Consider the following 22,722-nt stretch of genomic DNA (forward strand, 5'->3'; position numbering starts at 1 on the left):
GTCGATCCCCAACAAAATATTGGTTTTAGACAGCCGTACTTATTTCAAGCCTTGAGCAATAGTAGAGATAGACCAACGCAACTCACTTCTTGCTCACTTATATTTGAATATACATATATGGACATTAGATAAATATAAATCCGGTCATACTAATGACAAACTAATGAAACTTTGATATGTCAGTCTCAATTGTGATCAAGCATAGTTAAGCAAGGTTTTTGATGGTGTACTTACTTTTTAAACTTCATGGACAACTGGAATATGTCGTTCGTCGCCCAGCGCCCGAATAGGGTGCTGGGAAGGGCTGTTGGCCCTGCACAGATTTTAGTGAAGGAAATACGTCACACGTGGGTATAGCTTACGATGCGCAGAGCATTGCGGGTAAATTTCTGCCAGGCGCGCGAGCTTGCTCAGTGCGTTACGCTAGCGACTGTTAATCAATTCGACATTTTTCCTCTTTCTTCCTCATTGCTGAAAATATTTCCACTATATTTATTCCACTTTATTTATTCATCCAAAACTGATGATTTGAAATATATCGCCAAAAGACACGTGACCACTGATACTTAGTGAGAAGATTAATTACCTCACTGTAATTGTAGGAAGGCTATGTTTTTGTTATAGTCCAGACTTTGCTCGTGTCAAAGTATTGCCGTTGGCGAACCAAAATATTTAAATAATGCTTGCTAACAGGAAGTGCCAACCTCGCGATCACAGTTCGTGTACAATGTAGCCAATCACATCGCAAAGCCATCAGCCCTTCTATAGCGCCCTGTTCGGGCGCTGGGCGCGGCGACGAGCGAACTAGGATATTAGGTTGTTACAATGGCTGTGGAAGAGACCGAATGCTAAAATATTCTTGGTTCTAGGATGTCCTGACTTGATCACAGAGGGCGCTGATTCGGTGATCGTAGTACGGTCTAGAGTGACTACGCATAGCCGCTAGACTGAAACACCGCATCGCTACGGAGGTCTTGCAACCAACAACATCATTATTTGCAACATATTTATTTTTGCAGTCGTTGATGCAAAGGTTGATGCCGAGCGTTTTGGCTATGGCAAAGTGACTAGTGTAGATTAGTGTGGCTACATGTATTTTCTTGAATTATTTTTTTTTAAGTTTTGGGCATATGGAGTTCTTTCTTTTACGGCACGGGTGTCGCGAAGGGCAAGGGGATAGGGGAAACTCAGGGAATAATTGAACGCTGATAATGCCCTCGTCTGCGGCTCGAGCATTCGTAGCGCCCATGCTCCTGAGTCTGTCTTAAACACAAGACCGGCTAAGCACACATTTATTCCCATTCATAAATACCCGTTTCAGTCAGAGAGTCAAAGAAGTCAATGTATGATGAATTTTCAACGATTTTGATCTGAAATTTTACTTTTATTTTCCGGAACACCCCTGTTCATTTGATGGTATATTCCTAGTGCAAGTTATCCAAAAGAATATCCTTATATGGACTTGGCGCGCGCGCGGCAAGCCGCGTGCACACAGACTCTTGACCAATCACAATCATTTAAACTTCCCCGTATCAAGGTGCCAGTGCGTGATTTACACAGCGGGCGTTATCACTTCTCAGTGGGCACTATCAAATGTTAATAAATGTCATGTTGCACGTTGTTGAATAAGAAACTGTCTGAGTTATGAATACCCTTAAATACACACCAGTGGAAGTCATATATTTTGAGCAAACATTTTGTACCGTATTCCTTAGAATGGGTGTAAATGAACTCGGGGCAACTGGACCAATGGAGTCGGCTTGGGAAGGCCCAACGGTCACGTTTTCTCTGAACTGAAAGTATTTAATGTCAAGACAACTTCACATCATTAATGTAGTAAAGTAGGCTGAAGTACGGACTACCTTACAGAGGTTTTGTATAGGTTATCTGAGCATTAGAGGGGCTGCAAATCTCAAGTTATTTTTACCGTCATAGCAGTGTATTGGATAATTGCAGAGCAGTCCCCCGTCCACAAAGTAGTCGTTGGTCTTCCCTTTCTGAACTTTCACAGGACAATACACACCTGATGAAAGAAAGTTTTCAATTACTGCTCTGTGTTCATTATTTCATGGTATTATACAACGAGGCACAAGGTCAACCTAAAGATGTGACAAACATTGCCCCATTTATGCACAGGACTTCATGATGTTCGTGGCAAAACACACACCACATGTACACAAAAAACGGAAGAAATAGCGAAAGGGATGCAATGGACAGTTTCTAACCCTCAGTTATTCTGGCTAGATCGAGTCACCTCACTGTAATGCAATGGGCTCTGTATTAAACAATGATAATTAAACGAGCAATTACAACACGTGCGTCCTTGGAAAGACGCATTATGGGTATTCGTTTAGTTGACCTACAACTTGACCAGAAAATTGATATTGTCAAAAAAAGTTCTGGATTCTTTTGTAAAACTATGTTATTACATGCTATTTTTGAGCGGTGTGCCTGTTAGCTTGAAACCTTTTCTAACACTCTCAATCGACGTGTTTTATTGCCAATATACAGTGGCTTAGATGGCCTCCTCTTTAAAAAGAGCAAACAATATCCGAGTTCGAAGCCATCGAAACCAGGAGGCTTTTCAACCGCCGCTATATATATTTTTTAATGTGAGCTCATGGAGGCATTGCCAACTCAGCTCATCTCATGCTCCTTTCATGAATAAATCGAAACTACCGGGCACCAGCGCTTTTTATACAGAGGGCGGGCACACGAAACAGGGTAACTAAGAAACTGTGTAATAATGAACAATACTGTCAACCTATATCTGTTCTCCGAAATATCCCCGGTAACTGGTCTTCGGCAAAAGTAGCATTCTATTTAACATTCATCTCTCGATAAAAAGCCCTGTCGCAAAAAGTGAATGCTTTGGCTGATTTGGTTGGTTATCTACACTACCTGTCACAGTCCTGCTCTAACCAGGGTAATAGGCCACTTTTCGCGGTCGTCTTTTCCCTATAGCTGGGTATACTATGGCTGGCCGTCATTACGAAACATAAGAACCATCCACGATGTGTTAAAATACTCATCCTGCTATTAAAAAACCGAACAGAAACACTAGCTGCTACTCAATGCTAAAAAGTGCTATAACTGCTATAACTGAAGGCAAATCCCGCCACCAACCAAGGGCAATATTTCTGTGAAGTTAGGACACCCGTGTGGATGTTTTGGGCGATAGGAGAGCGGCCATTTTCTTTTTTAAGTACCTGGAATACTGCAGGACATCCTGACAGCTTGTCTGATCGGCATATCGGGGGTTGTCTTAACATGGCAGTACGTGCAGTCCATGTTGTTCATGTTGGTCACAGTGATACACAGTTCCCTTCCTGTTTGCTGGTATAGCTAGTGCAGGGACAGTAAAATTAAAGTGTTTTGGAAGAAACGCACTTTACAGTACACTTGACACCAAAAGAGATGTTATATGTTTTCGCACAAATCAGGAAGAGTATAATGTAGCACATAAAGTGTGTCTCAGAAAACGCCATCGCCTAGACCTCTGAACGTTACCACTTCACAACTCCTCCTTGAAAACAGTGGTTATATTTAGCATGCCCGTCACAGCTTCAAGTTTAATACTGTGGTTCTGAAGTGGTTTTCAATTTTTTTCATTTGTTTTTATAGGAAGAGCGCAACATTATTTGAAATAACATAACTTGAAGGACTTGTTTTCTAGCTTTAAACACTCTTTCAACAATCAGAAAAAATATACGAAAATAATCAAATATTTTGCAAGTATAGGACTTCCAGGAAACTTCGAAAATAAAGTAAGACTCCATAGTTACAAAACGTTTTCGTAACATGCCGTTAAACCTTCTGCTAAACCTTCATTTCTCAAAGTAAAACAAAAACGAGGAGGAATTTTTTAAACTCAATGGGAGATTACCGGAAGGCCTATATGTAAAATGTGCCAGTTGACATTTTAAATCATTGTCTAATCAATACAAACAATTCGTTTGACGTATTCTTTCCTTCTTATCGCAGTAGTAGACAAAATATCCTATTTTTTTGATAATTCAGTCTACCGTATCACATTACTAAGGATTTTCCCAGCTATAATCTGTTTATCTAAATGCAATTCGTCATCATCCTGAATAATGCTAGCCATGCTGATTTCGTGCCATACACGCCTTCATCACATTGGATCCTGATGCTGTCCTCCATACATTGCTCTATCCTCCTCTAAATTGCCAAGTTTCCCTGCAAAACACGGTGCTTCGAATACTGCACACGTACTCTTACTGCAGACAGCTCACAGCTGACCCAACTAAGTAAGCTGTATGTACATGATGTTGATAGCATAGCAAAATTTCAAACAAACCTACCTGAAAAAATTGACAAAAAAATCAATGGTCCTGGAAGAGCAAGGTTCTAAACTTACAAGCCACTGATCCCTCAAGGCCGAGGCAAAACCTTTTGCCCTCAAGTCGTACTGCTAAAGCCAAGGCCCTTAAATCGAGTCTTGTAACTTAAAGGCAGACTTTCGACAGACGCTTAGCATCAAAGCACGTACTACATCATTAATACAGAATTCAAACCTTTTCTCATTTACATCCGCCACGCCAGTTTTGCATTTCTGGTATATTTCACAATTCTATTGCATTAATAATAACTACAATATGCCGTCCCCAATGTCTCCTCAACCACCGTCCAAAATTCAATCTCGAATTGTCCAGCCCGCTATACTGGTCCGCACCTCATCCCCTGGCTACGCCGCTGAATTGCCAACACCCTCCCCATCCCCCTCCCATCTGCCAACCTCTTCGAATGTCAGGTCACGGTTACCCATCTTGGCCTGGACTCTATCGCCGAACCACTCGTAGATCTTGTTGCCCGGGTGCCAGCCGAACTTCCTCAGCATGTTTGGGAGTAGGCTGAGTTTACCAAATGTGGCGTCTGGAATTAGACCAGGAAAACACTGTCTTTTGAAACCTGGCAGGGTTTACTTCGAGTTATAGTCTTCCTCATCTACTCATTCATTTATAATTTTGGAAATTCAAGGGGAAGCCTTTTAGTTGCCAAAGATATATTCACCCTGGGCCCTAGGGAAATGACAATGAAGAAACGTGGAAAAGATAAATAAAAAAAATAAAATATTTAAATTACAAATAATTTTGAATAAAAAGTGGTTCACTGATTAATCAACAGCACCAAGGTTAAAAGAAGTTTAAAATCACTTTAAAATCACTTTTCTCTGACTCACATCATAAGTAAACGTACACTGCATTTCTTTTGCTTTTGTTGAAACTAAGCTGTAGTGACATTAAGCCTTGATCAAGAGGTTCGTCATTAAGTGCCCCACATTGGCTAGCTCATGTATTCTCCGTAGTATACATGTATACATGCGCGGTGGAAAATCTAGCCAAACAGCGACCTCACGCAGCCAGACTGATATGCAAATCAGCAGACCGGGTGCCGACTTGCGGGTTGGGATTCGAGACTCGGTCGCAGAGCTAGAAGCCACCAGAGTTGCAATGACTTGAACCAGTGACTCGACTCGAGTTACAATTTTGGGTGACTCAACTTTTCTCGAGTCCTGACGAGTACTTTTCTTGTTTTGATCTTTCATTAAGTAGCAACTCTGTTTTCCCGTAGGTTTTAGCATTAATGTCGTTTGGAGACCGTGGGGCTTCTATAATAAGTCTGTAACATTCTTATTTGCTTATCCAAACACGTCCTCTGGCGTATGAACGTCTCTGCTAGCGGTGTAAAAAGCGTGGAATTTGGACAAGCTAATAAACACGAATACATTGACCGCGCAAAATGCATAACGTATATACACGCAGCAATAAGAATGTCTCTGTATAAACCAGTGACCAGATCCATGAAATGAAGTATTGCTAGAATCACTTTTTGTGTATCTCTGTACTCTTCCTCAATGTATTAAGATTGTTTGACATCTTATTTGAGGTACCTCGACTAAAAAGTGCACTTATAAATATTTAACATTGACCAAGCATTTCTGGACTACTGAGGGCGCTTTTCTTTTGATGTAAATCCAGGAAGACATGGTTCATTCTCCATATTTTCATGTTCAAATTTGACCTCCAACTTTGCTTTCTGAAAATATTTCTGTGAAAAGGTTTGCTTACTGGCTTATTGTCACATGCTTACCCAGTAAATTCCCATAGGAAATGAAATCTACGGTAGTAGTGTTTCAATAAATCTAGAAATTGTCTTTGCACAAATCAGTGCAACATCGAGGTTCAGTGTCTTGGATGACATCACAGTTTCGCTAATAAGTATGCAAAGAGTATTAGTAAAAAAACTAAAAATGCTGCAAAACATGGGTTAAAATTGCACAACAAAATATTAAAATATTTCTCATGGTCCCTTTAACGTGCGAAATAATTGTATATGATTAGCAATTAAGTGTTGGAATAAGGCTTTGACGTCAGGTGTGCATGACTTGAGCACATGCAGAAAACTGATTCGTTCTTGTAATCGAGAGAGTTTATGAGGGAAGTAAGTACCACCCCATAGACACTTACCAAGAAATACTTTGTTATCCCAGCTTGAGAACTTTTCGATGTCGTGCGAGTTGTATCCGACAGCCCCAAATGCAGCGACCACGGAACCGGCACTGGCCCCGGCGAATCGTTTGATGTTGCCCCAGTAACCCAACTCTTCAAGAACCTGTGGTCAAGGCATGAAAAGTTTCAGAATGTGATTGTCAAAAATAACAGCTTTGCCTCCAAGAAGGAAAACTCTCGAAGTCTACCGTCAGCAGATTTTGTAATGCATACAATAATGCAAAACGTAGCACACAATGATTGGAGAACTTCAAAAAATTTAAGCTGATATAAGTGTCGTTTTTGTGAAACATCCAACACCGTCTAATAGAATGAAAGTAGTTTTTCTGACTGAAGAGGTGAGTGTATTTGTAGTAGTCGGGATACCAGATCCGATGATTCCGACTACTTTACGAATCAAGGGTCCGGTTTCACCCAATGTCCACATGACCAACTTTTCTGGAAATAGCCGAATGGTATTCCGAAGTCATCCTGTCTAAATTCGGCATGTTCGGATTGTACCGTTGACGGTCGGTTATTCCTGGCCGGGTAGATAGGCTAGCTGTTGAACGCATCCTACAATAGTTGACTTTATTCACTGAAATCGAGGGTCGCCTTGGCCGAAATGCAGAATTTAACTTTCTTCGATCAATGTAGGCTTTACGCCTGAAACATGCCCTCGGTGGGGATACACTTGCAGTCAATTGGCCACTGTATGTGGGAAAAGCCTCATTTTATGAGATGTTGCCACAAATCAAAAACACCCGGGCTCTCAACTTCTGACCCCTGACCCTTACGTCATATATATTTATATCCATGGGTGATGCATGACCTACGAGATTTTATCAAGAGTCGTCAGGGAATCTTTGGGTAGGGAACCAGACTATATTTGTAGGGGAAAACGTTAAGACGAGAGAACGACATTCAATTTACCACCAAGCAACATAAACACGATTTTAGGACCATTTAACCAAACCAAGATAGAACTAGTTCGACCCCAACCAATTATACTCTTTTTTTCTCTCCTTAAGAATGTCCTTGTGGGGTACTATTCGAGTCAGACATTCGAGTCAAAAGCCAATAGTCTATACACACTTGCTAAGTTGCCCAATTGCTAAGTTGCCTGTGCGATTAATGATACACCCTACAAGAAGTCAATCCAATTGTAGGGTGCTATTCGTAATTGACTGGCGGTGTAGGGCCTATTACTGTTCCTAGTTTATAAGCTTCCCACAAGTGCCAATTATATAAGAGCACAAACATCATTTTTGGTACTAAGACGATCCTGTCATGTCTTTCTGTTCTTCATATTGGACTTGCGCTTTTCCTTATCGTGTCTATGAAGTTTATACACAAAAGCAGCTTGAACTATACTCCTCAGGGATACTGCTTCCTCATTGGAGTCAAAGATCAATCACATGACCACTCGCGCATGACCACCAAACCCACAAATGCACTTGAGGGGATATACATAACACCAAAAAATCAACGAAAGTTGGTATGCTTATCATCTAATTCCTTGGAACACGAAAAGCACGTTTTCACAATGCAGTTAAGATAACAAAACGTTCGCCCTCACCAATTGCTTAAGTTTCCTATTTTTTTCATTGCAGACATTGGAGTCAAAAATCAAAAGTAATATTTAATCTATCCTGAAGAGTGCATGGGGCTAATATTCTTGGTATCTTGATATTCATTTTCCCTGATACATTGGAAACAAAGAGAAAGGGGCAGCCACTGTCACAATGTCGTTCTCTTTCTGTTAGCGATGCGCCAAGGAGAACTATGATAACACATTCACGTCTGTATAGACACTCAGACGTCATAGGGACTGTACCAAGGCATTCCAGTGGCGATAACAGTTGACCCCGCAGCAATTAATACTTCATCCTTGGACACAGACTTAGGAAGTATTTCGTGGCTGTATTGATAGCCAAAATCGAAAGACTTGACGTGGGATTTTATGAGCATAATGTTTCATTGTCGTGCATTCCTTTCCTTAGTCTTATCTGATTTGTCTTGAACTTTACATCTATCATCATCAATATCAATCTCTCCCCCCAAATGACAGCGGTTAAATTAGCCTCCTAAATCAAATTATTAATATAGCATGCTCTCGTTCCGACATGAAATTAAAAAAAACTCAGGATTTTTCAAAAGGAGGTTGGCAGTAATGAAAATGGGTACATGCATGAACACATATAGAGCACTTAATGTTACGACATAAGGTTACACTTCTTAGCTGTATCTAGTTTGTGAGAAACATGTTACTTGCATGCAACACTGATTTTTAAGTTCAACTAATACCTGTACGAGGACAATAATTACCCTGCTTCCACATGCACCTGTCATCATCGCCAGAGAATAGACGCGGAAGCGAATAGATGAAATGTTGCATGAAAGTGGTTCATTGCAATACAGGCAACACTTTTAGAGATTCCAACTGATTTGTTTGTAAACGTTTCAGAAAATGAGTGTGTGGTCAATATGAGTGTGACTTCAACTTTTCTATTTTTCATCGACGGTTCAGCATTTCCACCGTGCAAGCGCACGGAGGAAAAGGGAAAAAAAAGGTGTTCGAACCGAAATGTTATACAGATCTCATGACGATCCATTTATGCCGTATGTTTACATTTTAATATAAGGTGAAGACCCCAAACACAAAACACACACCAACATTGCTGCATTGCATAGCTCCGTCATTCGCTTGTAGTTTAGAAAAAGTGACGAAAATGCTCTTTTTTTCTTGAACACGGAAAACTATTTTAAGCTGTTTGTCACATCTTCCTTGATTGTTCTTCCTTTTACAACGGATAACCCTCAGTCCCAAAATACTGAACTTGTTTTTCAGAGAGGGAGAGATTGTTAAATGTACTTTTTTTAGGTTTATAGGGGAGTCTCTTTTAAGGCTGCGTGTGGAACCAATAAAAATACATGTAGTTTATAAAAACTTAAAAGTAAAAACTGGAAACTCGAAAACTATTCATGTAAATGCCTTAGATACTTTTCCTATTCGGCAACAAACAAAGTGACAGTGTATGATTAAAACATTTGATAATGCCCACTGCGATTTGCTGGCATACGAGACAGTTTAATGGTCCCTATTGGTCAAGAAACTCGCCATGCACACGCCAAGTCTATTCAAAGGAACTTCTTCTGGAGTACTTGCACAAGGAAATGGATGCAGTTGTTCAGGACTAAAATGACACCGACTTCTTTTGACAATCTAACTAAAATGATTTTTTATGGATGGGGATAAATATATGACTGGTCAGTCTTAAACTAACGATTAAGACTGGCTCAGGAGACTGTATGAACGCTGATAATGTCCCCGCTCGGGCATTAGCCCCATCCATTCTTCTGAGCCGGTCTTTGAAAAGACTTTAAATTGTATTTTTCAAATTAACTTCATAGACGGCTTGTATGTATTAAATTCAATTTTGTTTGTAACGGGGCAAGCCTCCCGTTTTAGGCCAACCATGAGAACGAAATGCTAAACAAAGTTCAAGTGGGTGTAAACACACACCACTTTAAGTGCTCCTTATGTAGGTGCGCTTTCCGTGCAAAATGAGAAATGATCCAGTACGAAGTTTCAGCACAGGAAACGGAAAAAAGACGTAGTTTCGTAATATCCAATGACATAATGTTTAAATGATCTTAATGAGATGTACGTATTGCCAGGTAGGCGCCGGTGTGTATCTGGAGGTCAGTTCCAACGCTGGACATGCCTTGGACTTGCACTCGAGGCAGTGACAGTCGGTGACAAAATTTTGCTGCAGTTGACTACCTTAAAAACGGGCTTACAAACGAAAAACATCGTTATGAGGAAGTGTCGTGATTGTCCATATGGATGAGTATCTTTCACAATTTTCACATCCCCCACTGGCTGTTTTTAAAGTCAGAAGTAGGTTCCAAAATAGAAGAAAACGAAATTATGCATGCATAATATTATGTTCATAGAGCAACATTAAATTACTGGAGGGCTATAGGTTCCCGTTCCCGGTGCTTGGTTTTTCATATTCATGAGCAGCCTTCCTCACACATAAATTATCAATATCCTGAATATCATGTCATAGGGTGAAAATAACCATACTAGAATTCTGCAAGAGTTACCTTTTCCCCTTTTTTTGCACGGTAGGCATCACAAAATAGGATTTAATGTACGTTAGTCCAAAAGTACTAGTTAGTCCTCAGCTCTCGCTGTCTTACTCTCTATCTGCCTATTCTTGTAAATCTGCCCATCTTCTTGTACAACTTAGTCAAATTTAGCCTAGTATCATGCATAAATCTGTTTAGAGTTTTGTTCCTTCCATATCCCTATTTACTTTCTCTCGGTCTTCCAAAATATCCTGCTGAGTATCATTATCTTTTAAGGCCTTGTCACACTACAGCCTTTCAACCCAGGTTGAACTCAACCCTGAGCGAGCCCATGGCCGCGCCCTGGGTTGAAAATTGAATTTTTCAACCAAGCATTCAACCCAGCATTGTTTCACACTTGTTTCGTGTGAATTGAGCTTACTTGGATGAGTTCAACCCCGTGAGCACAAACAATTTTCAACCCGGGTTGAAAATCTCAACCCTGGTCCGGAGCAGGTGGGAGCAGGGATGAAAATTTTCAAGTGTGAATCGCCGCCAGTTTCAACCCTGTGTCAACCCCGAGATTTGTCCAGTGTGAAAAGGCCTTTTGATGTAGGTAACTTGGCAAGAAGTCTTGCACTTATTAAAAACATTTGCCTGACCGCCAAAAGGGTCTTTCTATTGGCCTTATCTCTGGCTTGATCTTCCGCCACACCCCTGTCGGTGTTCTTTTAATGGTTTTTACTCCAAATTTCCTCGATGGCTTCCTTTGACTCTTGTAGCCAATCTATATAGGCGACATTGTCTTCCAAATCCGCTAATGAGCAATGAAATGAGCCAATGAGAAATTGAAAGAGCAAGAAAGTGATGAAATTTGCAAGAAATGAGCAATCGAATGAGCAAATGAACAATGGAATGAGCAGTTGTTCTTTTTTAACTATTTTTTTTCATTTAAAGATCATCCTTCGTAGGGTCAACATGAGTGTTATTTCTGCAGTCATACTCCATGCTTGTCACTGGTGTGAAAAAAGATGGGCAGAGACATAACCTGCGGAGACAGGTGGAAAAAACAAAGGAACAGAGGAATGCTGAAGGGATGAGGTTCGGCGAAGATCCTGAAGTTATTCACTATGAATACCCTGACGTGTTATTCTGAACCTGACAAATATAGCCTTCTGATAGCTCTCTGTGAACATGCATGTACAGTGGAACGCCGCTATAACGAACAAGACGGGTCCACGCTACAGCGGACGTTCGGGGCAGCGAAATTAACTGCCGAACGTTTCCTGCCATGTTGAATAGGGCCCTCTCTTGCCTAACTGAAGTATGGAATTCCCTATCTGCCGTCGTGCGTTGTGCGTCGTCCGTCGTGCGTCGCCCGTCGTGCGTCGCCCGTCGTGGTTTTTTTTTGTCACGATTGCGCAGTGGTATTTTTAACTTTGACCCTTGATCGTTTCACATGTACATGTCCTTGTTCGATTGATCCACCATGCCTGACTCTCATTTTAGCAACAGAACTAGAAGATGTACAAGTATTCGTGTTTGAGTTGCGCCAAACTCCAATTGAAAGAAGAAAGAAAGAACGTGTATATGAAATAATACCGTTTTGGTATAAATAAATAAATTCACAAAATAGACTTTTGTTAGGGTATATTGTTTTTCTCGATAACTTAGTTACTCTAGACGTAACTTTACTTGTTAACAGCCTGATTTTAGGTCTATAGCCTACGTAATATTTCTGTCTGTCCCTGCACGATATCCCACAGAGCGGAATGTAAATAATAGATTATTTACAAGGTTTGATTCCTTAATAATTTTCATAAGAGACGAACTGATTCAACATTATTTTGAGGGAGGGTATACCTGTGATGAAATCTGCTGTATACTCCAAGTTAGACATGACTTTCGTTGCAGGTTGGCTCACAGAAGTCTTTTAAACAGTAACGTTACTTGTTAGCCCCCTAAATAATGCTGATGTGCTTGACAACCTGCTCTCATTGGTCTATCCACCACGGCATACACACCCACAAAAACCAACACGTCATATTTTCTGAAACTTAAACCAAGTGGTAATTGCCACCTAACAATACATTTTAAAAACAGTTTGTTATCCACAGCACGTCTAGTATGTCTGGATATCAAGGTGAAATTGAGAGAACAAGATTGAATGTATGTATCGGTTGGCAGATTTCTTCCTGGAATTTGATGAAAACAAGTCGGCACATTTTTACAGTATGCAAATTAGAATAACACTGTGGATAAGTTGGCCGGAACATTTTTGCTGAAAACGTTTTTCCCCAAAAACACTTGGTTGAATTCTCAGAGAGACGATATTTTCTTGTCAAGGGGCAGGGGTGATCTAGCATTATTGGAATTAATTATGTGACTAGTATATGCTTTGCAGGTGGGATTTGTACTTGCCTTATTCGGAAAAGATCTTTAGAAGTGAATGGAATCATCACATTGTTATTTGTTAAACCCCGGCTTTTGCATGTCCTATGCAACCCATTTGATTTTTGATGGGCGACGCACGACGGACTACGGACGACGGAAAATGGCATGTTTGGAACTGGTAAATGGCAGAATTGGGACACAACAAAAAGCAAAATGCGACGGACGACGGGCGACGGCAGATATGGAATTCCATACTGAAGTGCACCCTCTTGTGATAATGCTTCGCAGTTTTCCCGATGTTTTGCTGTTGCACTCACGTTTAAGGTGCTCTGGCCGTTACTAGAAGACGACTTCGAACATGTGCCGACCAGTGACTCATGTTATTACATGTACCCAGTTTCTCAGCTAGCTAATTACAATGAACTCTTCAACAACTAGTGGCTTTCCCTTCTAACCCTTGAGGAAATAATGGTCATTTGTCATTCTCCAACATAAAAACACCGACTGTTTTATCAAGTTGGCGTTTGGGAATTACAAACGGCAACTGCATAATGTTCGGTAGGTTTTGAGCACAACATATTGGGATCCAAGGATGATGTTCAGTATAGATAAATGTTTGGTATAGCGGTGTTCGGTGTCGCTGCGTTCCACTGCACTAGTGTTGAAGGATATCACAATTTTATCATTAAAATACGATGTTGCCCCCAAATTGGAATCGCCTATATGCGCTTTCAAAAATTATCGAAATATGGGATATTTCGGTTTTTTATCAGCGATTTTCTCAACCTGAGTCTCCACCCAAAATAAACCAAGGAAACTGTTTTCCCTCTCAAGTTACTGGCTTATATCAACTGGGTAAAATCTAATCTCTTTGAGGTTTTGCTATAATGTATGTAAGGTGTCAAACATCAGGTATTAAGATGATTAAATGCTAATCATTTTAAATAAGCATCGATTTTCATGAAAAGTACACACGTACCAAGACTCAAGCGCAGCTGTAATGGAAATTCCTACAGGTGTTTCAGATCTAACACAATGTAAAATTTACAGTATATTCTAGTAACGTGCGCATATTAAAATCATGTCATTATAACCCCACGTCAATATATTCTTATACGGGATATATCGTTTTTTATCAGCGATTTTCTCAACCTGAGTTTCTAAAAAAATAAATCAGGGAAACTGTTTTCCCTCAAAAGTTACGGGTTTACGTCGACTGGGTGAAAGCCAATCTCTTTGAGATTTTGCTATAATGTATGTAAGGTGTCAGATCTCAGATATTAAACAGATTAAATGCCAATCATTTAAATAAGCAGCGATTTTCCTGAAAAGTGCACACGTGCCAAGACCCAAGCGCAGCTGTAACGCAACTTCCTACGGGTGTTTCAGATCTAACACAATGTAAAATGTACAGTGTAATACTTATTACCGCTAATTGGTCATTAGGGAGACATTCCCATAAGAACTTTACTGTCTCATAATTCAATATTCCCTAATCTGATCTGAACCAAGCTTTGTATGTTTTCATTTTAGGCCCTAAACTATCATCTCTCCAAATATGGACGGTAAAATTCGGCCTCCTTCTGGTAGTTTGAAAATAGGGAGACACTGAAATGTCTCCCTAAAAGCCAATGTCTCCCTAATGCTGAAAAATTTACCACAAAATGTCTCCCAAATGACCTATTTGTAAATATACGTGCGCATATTATAATTATGTCATTACAACCTGACGTTGATATATTCTTATAACCGTAACGATGTTTTTGCATCTTATGAACATTTAACAATGGATGTTTATTTTGCCACAGCCCGCATAAATCGCCAATTAGGAATTTTAAGCTCTGTTTTCGGGATGTGCGTGTATAAACCATTCATTTTGACGAGAAGAATTTTTTCGATAGCTGCCAAACTTGCAGTTTTGTACGCAAAAGAAAAACCGTGGTTTTCGGAGCCGTCAAACCATGCAATAACAAATAGTTTCCACGCGGTTGTCGGTGCTGATGTCTCAGGAACGGTGCCTGATTCTCGAGGAAAACAGATTTGCAGAAGACAGTTGTTTGTCAGTAAGTTTACGTATACAACAAACGACGTGGCTGTTTCAGCCTGTATTAATTGGTTTAAAGGCATTTTCCCAAGCCACATTGCTTGTGCATTGACATTTACAGTCGGGAAGTTCTTTTTAACCATGCACAATTTGGTAACGATTTTACCGTCGCAGCGACCAAAATCAACGACAAAAATATCAATGTCGACAGCACTGACATGTACCAAGCTTAATTAAATGTCTGTGGTTGAATAATCGGTTTGTAAACATCCTGATACTTCCGCCAACAATTCAATAATTAGATATGATTTCCATACCCAACCCCTTATCACATACCTACAGGTTGTTCAGACGTGTTTTCAACCCCTATTATTGCATTTAGAGTTAATCTCTGAAAGTGATTGCAGAATTTGTTTTCCTTCGTAGACATTACAGATTCAGCTCCTGTGAGTAAGTTCTTGTGTTCTCATGGCGTTTCATGTGTTTTTTGTGTGACTGAAGTTGTCACCGAAGTAAACAAGCTCAATTAAGTTATTTGAGTAAACGGTTGAATACGTTACGAAATAAAATTTTATATTGCTGTGTTTGCTCGTATTTTTTATGCGCAATTTTTATAATTGATTTGCATATAACCCCCTGAGGGTCCCTCCATTCGATTAAAATGTACCACTTCACAGAAACAAAACGCTTGCCATAATGAAGATATTTGCGGGCCAGTTAAGACTCACAAGATGTCATGATCTGATGGCAAGATACCCAGTATCGAAGACGACTCCATTTGTCAGGACATGCACTCATTCACCCACACGGGATTTTTCGTATTTTGGTCTTTCATAAAGTAACAGCAAGAATTTTTTCATTGAAGGAAGGTTTCGCTTGGCTATCTGTAATGCTTACCACAGTTGGCATTTAAAGGACGCCTGTCATGCCTGTCAACCAAATTCTATTTTTATATCCTCAGGAGTCGACCATTAAAAGCCATTAGTGTGTGGTTTATGTTGCATATACAGGTTAAGAGAAAACTCTATTAGTTGACAAAACTAGTATATACGAGGCTCACTGACCCGAATTGCTCCAACTGCAGCAAATGCCTTGCTCCCACCACCTTCAACGGAGAAGTTAGTGAATTGGAAGACGTATCCCTCTAGTTCCTCCTTTTGACTAGGCGTGAGGAAGGGGGAAGTCGACGCCACAACGGGCTTACTAGCCTGACCTCCATCGCCTTGTCCTTGAATGTGCGACATGTACAGATTCGTATTACCTGATCTCTTGGCAAATTCTGAGGGTGCGTCGGTCATAGTCGGGAAAGGCTGTCTCCGTTACGAACTTACGTGAGGTAGGCCAAGCGTTGGTCGATTGCGAAATGATGTACATGTACATGTATACCTGACAAAACAGGTCACGTGTACAAGCCAATGTGGCATGAACAGTAAGGGTGCATTCGATTAGCTTACACGTGTAAGTCAAACTTACACGAGAGCGTCCGTTTAGCCATCACGTGATCCTCGTGCCTGCCCTGGTGTCAGTCAGCCACTATTACCCGGGGCTGGCGAGTGGGTCCCTGGAGGCTGTCCGAGTGTAATGGCGTCACGGATGGACTGTTCGTGCATGGACGTACATGATGGAACGTGGCGGTGACTTGACCTTTTTCCCAGAATGCCTTGGCGATTGCACTGCAGCGTTCGATTACCCTCATTTCGAGGCTGCCCTTGCGTGTAACACTGGTGTGTTCAGGGAACCTAATCGAACGCACCCTAAGTCTGCTTGCCTTCCCCACGGATCCCAATACGACGCTTTTAGCGTCGATCTGCGCACTTCTGCATTTGAAAACGAGGCTGTATGTGTCAGTTTCAGTTTTTAATACGGTCAGACGATTGAAAGTAAGGAGTCAAGACACAAAATACATAAAGGTATGTTAAATTCAGACTTTTCAGACTGCAAATTTTTGTGGAAGAGTCTTTCAGTATGACAGACACGTAAAATCAAAAGAAAAAATAACGGCAATTTACCGCGAACAAACGTATCTGTACATGTGATGGTTGTGTGTCCGCATGCGCAGTGGGCGTGGTTTGTGCAGTGGGCGTGGTTTAAACAGAAGTGGAGTCACACTTACGAACCAGATACTGCATGGACTGTGTCGACTCTGCGGGCAAGCGCGACTAAGTTCAACACAGAGAGCCTCGGTTCCGATGAGGATATGCGCAGACGGCGCTAATGTGAAAACCCTCTATGCTCGTACTGCGAAAATGAAACAAGGTTTTAAGTCGTTTTTAAAATCCACTCCTAATGAAATTTTTATTTTAGAAATTAAACAGTGCATTTTCCGAAAGTGGCCCGAAAAAACTATAATATTTACATCACTTAACAAAAAAGCCCACGTATACAAGCATTTCTGGCAGGAACAGTCAGCATGCCCTCACGACGCACTTTCATGTATAATATGATGCTATTCGTACGGCGCTCTGTGAGTGCCATCCGACTTGTTCAGATACTGAGATAATTTATCTTTGTAAATCGACTTATAGAGCGTATTTAGTCGATTTAACGAGATAAATGATGTAGTTAAGTTGACTTCCTAAGTACAGTAAGTCGACATCGCGAGATATTTTATGACATCAAGCCTGCTTCCAGAGTTCCCTATATCGACTTGGCGGGATAGTTTATGTCATCAAATCTACTTCCAGAACTCGGTATGTCGTCTCGGAGAGATAATTTTTCGTTGTCAAGTCTACTTCCGGATTTTGCTTTTGTCAACTTGGCGAGATAAGTTAAATACTCAAGTCGAATTACCAATTCTTGTTAGTCGACTTGGCAATACAATTCATGTCATCAAGTCTACTTTCAGAATTCATTATGTCGACTCGTCGACACAAATTTTGCTATCAAGTCGTTTTCCAAATTCTAGCAAGTCGACTTGGCGAGAAAATACGCTTCAGGTCACGTTCATACTTGTGAGTAGTCAGTTCATGCCTGCATGGTGTACACTTGATGACATAAATTATCTCGCCAAGTCGACTTACTAGAATTAGGAAATCGACTCACTGACATAGATTATCTTTTCAAGTCTACCTTCCAGAATTAGGAAGTTGGATTGACTTCATAAATTTTTTTGCCAAGTCGTCTTCCCACAATTTTAAAGTCGACTTGAAAAAAATATAAATTATCTCGCCAAGTCGACATAGGGAATTCAGAAAGTAGAAATATCTCCCAAGTCGACTTACTATAATTTGGAAGTCGACTTGACTACATCATTTATCTCGTTAAATCGACTAAATACACTTTATAAGTCGAATTAATAAGAAATATTATCTCGGTATCTGAACAAGTCCTGAGCTCCGTATATTCGCTCACCGTGTGCTTTAATTCAATGATCGAGGAATTACATTATGTACAACTACGGAGTTCCGATGAACAAGAGGGTGCCATCTCTGCGTGAACGAATTAGCAATTCGCACATTAGCAATTCTTGCAATTCCAATATTTAGCCTAGCAATCAGAAAATGTTGATTTCTTTGTGTTTTGAGCCAGGATCAATTAGAATAAATCTACTTTATAGCATTGGTATGTAAATGATGCTCGGTCAACAGTTCAGGTAGGGCAATTCGAACAGGGAATGGTACTGCCGGGTTAATTGTGCAGCAGGTTCTGCACTTAACGACGGCGAGAAATAACGTTAACACACCGACATTTTAAAACGGAAAACGTCCAATTATCTAAAGTACCTCAAGTACATGTACATGTATTTGTAATAACTCAAATAAGAGCGGGTTTCGGTGTTTGACGTAGCCTGAAGACATTGACTGGCATAGTTCGGAGGGGGGGTTCGTATGCAGTCAACACTTTGACATTTGCCTCTGAGGCAATCACTTTGAGGCAGTTGTCAAATTTCAGTGTGTTAGTTATTTTGTGAAGAACTTTAGTTTCGTGCCTTCGGTCCACTCGAGGGAGGTAATTTGCATGCTCATTACTATGCGTCCACACCCTCGCAGAATTCCTTAGCTTATCATTCAAGCGTGTCCTTATAAAGGTATTTATTCTCATTTAGTCCCTTCACTCAGTGTTCGCACTTACACCGAGATTGACTTCCACTCATCCAATTTTCGCGTTATCACCTACGCCTTTTCTAACCCTAAGCTCCGTTCCTCTCCTCCGTCCTTATCATACTTAATTCGTCATTTTCCTTCCTGTTCATGTCACCTGATTTTTTGTAGTTGTTGTTGTTGTTTTAGGGCTTGCCAGCTGTTGACATCTGCTACTTCTGCAGTATGTCAGGCCTTCGGGCTCGTACCAGACTCTTTCCAGCCGTCCCATCCGAGTCACTGGTTAAAGGGTACAGGCAGTATGCGCCCTGGTCCGTGCCACTCGTCGAGAGAGCCTTATTACCACAATCTGATAATCCCAAAACCCCTCTTCGAGCTTCTTCGTCAACAATGATTATCCCTCGCAACTGACCTTTCCAAGTCTTGATAGATAACATTATGCGAAAAGTTCGACGACGTTCTCAAGCTACCATGCACAAATAACTCCCTTTTCATTTACCTAATCTGAAGTCAGATAATATACCCATAAATGGATTAAAAATCACTTTCACTTTTAGCGAGATATTGATGCGCCTATAATTCAGTCTGGTTATATTGTTCTTTCCACGCAAACGACCCCTAACAATGAGTTCCAATAAGCCGGATTCGTGACAAAATCGGCTCTAGAGCTTCTAGCCACCTCTCAAAGTATAGAGAGCCCCACCCTTCCTAAATAAATACGAAAGAATAATACGATGACCAACACTATGGAAAAATACAACGGTATAGTTGTGTTACATTTCTAATTTCTGGATAAGGAAGGTACAGGAATCCACTAACGAATGTTGCGATAGCGTCTCAAAAATGGTAAAAGCAGCTGTCTTGGAATTTTTTTAAACTTTATTAAGAATATCTCCCGTTTTGACAAGGAAAGCACAGGAACCCCACTATTATCAGCTTATAAATACATGCATTTTTGGACCGAATTCGGAGATGTTAAAGAATCCAGGAAAGAACTTTTTATTAGAATCACATTTTGTGTATCTCTGTATTTTTCTTTTATAGACATCTTTTTTGAGTTATGTGACCTGGACGGTGCACTTTTTCAAACACTGAAAATTGACCTAGCATTTCTGGACAAGTGAGGGCGCTTTTGCTTTGACGTCAATCCAGGAAGACATGGTTCAGGTTGCATGTTGTCATATTCAAATTGTGAATCTCAAATTTGTTATCTTGGAACATTTCTGTGAAAAGTATTTTTGCTGATTATTGCTACATACGTACACAGCAACAAATTGCCAAAGAAAATGAAATCTGCCATAGCAGTGGTTAAAAAATCTAGAAATTTTCTGTGCACAAATTAGTGCAACATTGCGATTCAGTGCCTTGGATAACATCATAGTTCTGCTTATCAATATGCAAATATGCATTAGCATAAACCCAAAAAAGCGTCAAAATATCGGTTAAAATTGCAAAACAAAAATCTAAAATGAAGTTTCTTGAAACCCCAAAATGTAATTTGTATTTCCTTTAAAAGCTTCGAGAAACGGCGTAACAAGATTATTAACCCTAATATCGCCTCCTGCGACGTCAGCTTAACAGTAACTTTTCAAAACTCGCCAACCAAACTCGTGTTCATCAATTAGTGTCCATCGTGAAAACAAAAACCCACGAAACAACAGCTCATTACTCTAAAGTATAACCTTAACAAGATTCAGCTTAATCCCAATGGCTCTGAGGGCAGGGCAGATCGAGGCGCTTACAAAGGATACTTCAGATTACCACATTAAAACCTCCAAGAAGTAAGAAATGAACCCCCACAAGCAATCAAACGGTCAGGAGTCGACAACTGCGTGATTGGCGAGTCACCGAGACCCCAGATGTTACAATATCAACGAACAAAAATGGTCCTATAGGAAAAGGGGAAATGTTCATTTGAAATTATTAGCATTAAATGTTTCAAAGAACTGGAACGTATGACCACAGTAAACGATTCACAATAAATACTCACCAACTGCCAAAGTTAATTAACCCTCGCATTTTAAAAAGTGGTAACACTACATAATTCCCTTTAGAAGTCAAGAACCAACAACCACGTGAATGGCGAGTGACCAAGACTACATCCCACAAGACGGTAAAAAACAGCAGCGTAATATCCTAGTTTGAACCCCCCCCCAAAAAAATGCAATAGTCCCATAAGAAGGTTACATGTATTTCAAGCAGTAGTTCATAATTTCATCCAATGCGATTCAATTATTTCCATAGTACTACCAATAGTGCCAAAGACAAATAGAATTACAACTTTTGTCAGTACTGATCGAAACGCATTTGGGCAATTAAAAACTTCCAAAAATATAGTTTGTTTTGCGTTGACGTAAACAGGGAAGCCTCATGGGTCTCTCCCGCAAAAGTAAATTTCAGGCTTTGACGAATCGGGGCCTCCGCCCTGAACAGTCTTATATTCCCGCAACCCGTGCGTTGGAGTATCGCCTAATCTAGATTGCGACGACAGGTTGCCGACCGCCACGATCTGCCACCCTGCAAGTTCATGTCTTGTGGGTCATCTTTCCCGTTGAAATGAGCTCGCGAAGGAAAGCCATGCAGCCGAGTTTCCCTTGCTGTGAAAAAAAAAATAAGAAACAAAATATCTCGTTAAACCACAGTTATAGATTTTCTATTGGTCGCGAAATGATCACGTGATATACTGCAAGCGCGCAAGTATCATTCACGCTTGCCCCCACTGACAATTTAACGGTGATCTTTCGCACAGTTGATGTGTCGTGTCTACTGCGTTGTAATTGTGTCATCTTTGTCACGAGGATGGATAGCCGCGGTATTGCTACGCGCCAATTATAGGAGATGCGCTCTGTGTGGGAGACATTGAAACACTGCGCATGTGCTACACATAACTCTCTTCACTCTGACCATGACGGAGACCAGCGAGTTTCTGTTCGTGCACCAAGCTGTGCTCGTGGTAGACGAGTATGCCCTGATCACTGTTTCTGCTGCGATCGCATTTGCTGTTTATATAAAACACTCATGCATTTGTCTCTTCTCGTCTGCTCCTCAGTCTTGCCAATATACTTTTTAACGGAATTTGGTATAAATAATGTTTTGAAATTCAGCCAGTCGACAAAACCCCCCAGTGCTTTATGAATCTTAGGTTTCTCTGGTAAACCAGCGTTATAATCCTAGCTTTCCCCCTCCTCCCCAAGGAAAACAAACCAAAACAGAGGTCAACAAAGGACACCAAAATCAATAATTTTCCCCGTAATGTAATATCTGATTAGCTTTTCAAGTGTTTCAATTTGTCAAATCGTTTTAATTTATCCTGCAATAAAATATGCATATATTACACATTAGGCCGTTCCTGTGTGATCTGTGATTATGCTTTAAATTAACAACATAATTGTTAAGTGAAGACATTCGAAAAATCATTCGATAAATTACGGGTTGAATGGTTGTGAATTGAGAAGGGTTTTGTCTTACAAACTGATTGAACAAACTTTGGTATTGTAGTTAAGCTTAGACGTTTTGATGTTTAGAATTTACGGTGGTCTTCAGAATCACCATTTGTAACGAACAGTCGATATTTAAAATATAACATTCCAATCAAAATTACTGATTATCAATTTCTACTAATTTCTTTTCTGTGTTTGAAAGGAGTTTCGAATGC

The 22,722-nt window shown here is 40.4% G+C and overlaps 2 protein-coding genes across 10 annotated transcripts in view; both read right to left on the reverse strand.

Annotated features, from left to right (window-relative positions):
- Positions 1-16,549, reverse strand: part of LOC110984947 (uncharacterized) — a 30,433-nt gene extending 13,884 nt beyond the window's left edge. The window contains exons 1-5 of the mRNA XM_022245610.2: positions 16,092-16,549; positions 6,492-6,636; positions 4,760-4,896; positions 3,210-3,345; positions 1,928-2,023 (exon numbers count right to left, since the gene is read on the reverse strand). Of these exons, the coding sequence (XP_022101302.2) occupies positions 1,928-2,023; positions 3,210-3,345; positions 4,760-4,896; positions 6,492-6,636; positions 16,092-16,325 (748 nt within the window). The 5' untranslated portion in view covers positions 16,326-16,549. The remainder of the gene's footprint in view (positions 1-1,927; positions 2,024-3,209; positions 3,346-4,759; positions 4,897-6,491; positions 6,637-16,091) is intronic.
- Positions 16,550-19,830: 3,281 nt separating this feature from the next.
- LOC110984974 (uncharacterized) overlaps positions 19,831-22,722 on the reverse strand; it is a 41,293-nt gene continuing 38,401 nt past the window's right edge. For 3 of the 9 annotated variants that reach the window (XM_087139292.1, XM_087139288.1, XM_022245645.2), the window contains one exon: positions 19,842-21,664. In XM_087139292.1, coding sequence (XP_086995418.1) covers positions 21,593-21,664 — 72 coding nt within the window. In that variant the 3' untranslated portion in view covers positions 19,842-21,592. Of the gene's footprint in view, positions 21,665-22,722 lie in introns of all 9 variants that reach the window. The other 6 variants (XM_087139312.1, XM_087139307.1, XM_022245644.2 and 3 more) reach the window with 4 other exon arrangements.

Source organism: Acanthaster planci, linkage group LG01 (assembly GCF_054643075.1).
Source record: "Acanthaster planci isolate LZ-2023a linkage group LG01, COTS_SCS, whole genome shotgun sequence".
NCBI lineage: Eukaryota > Metazoa > Echinodermata > Asteroidea > Valvatida > Acanthasteridae > Acanthaster > Acanthaster planci.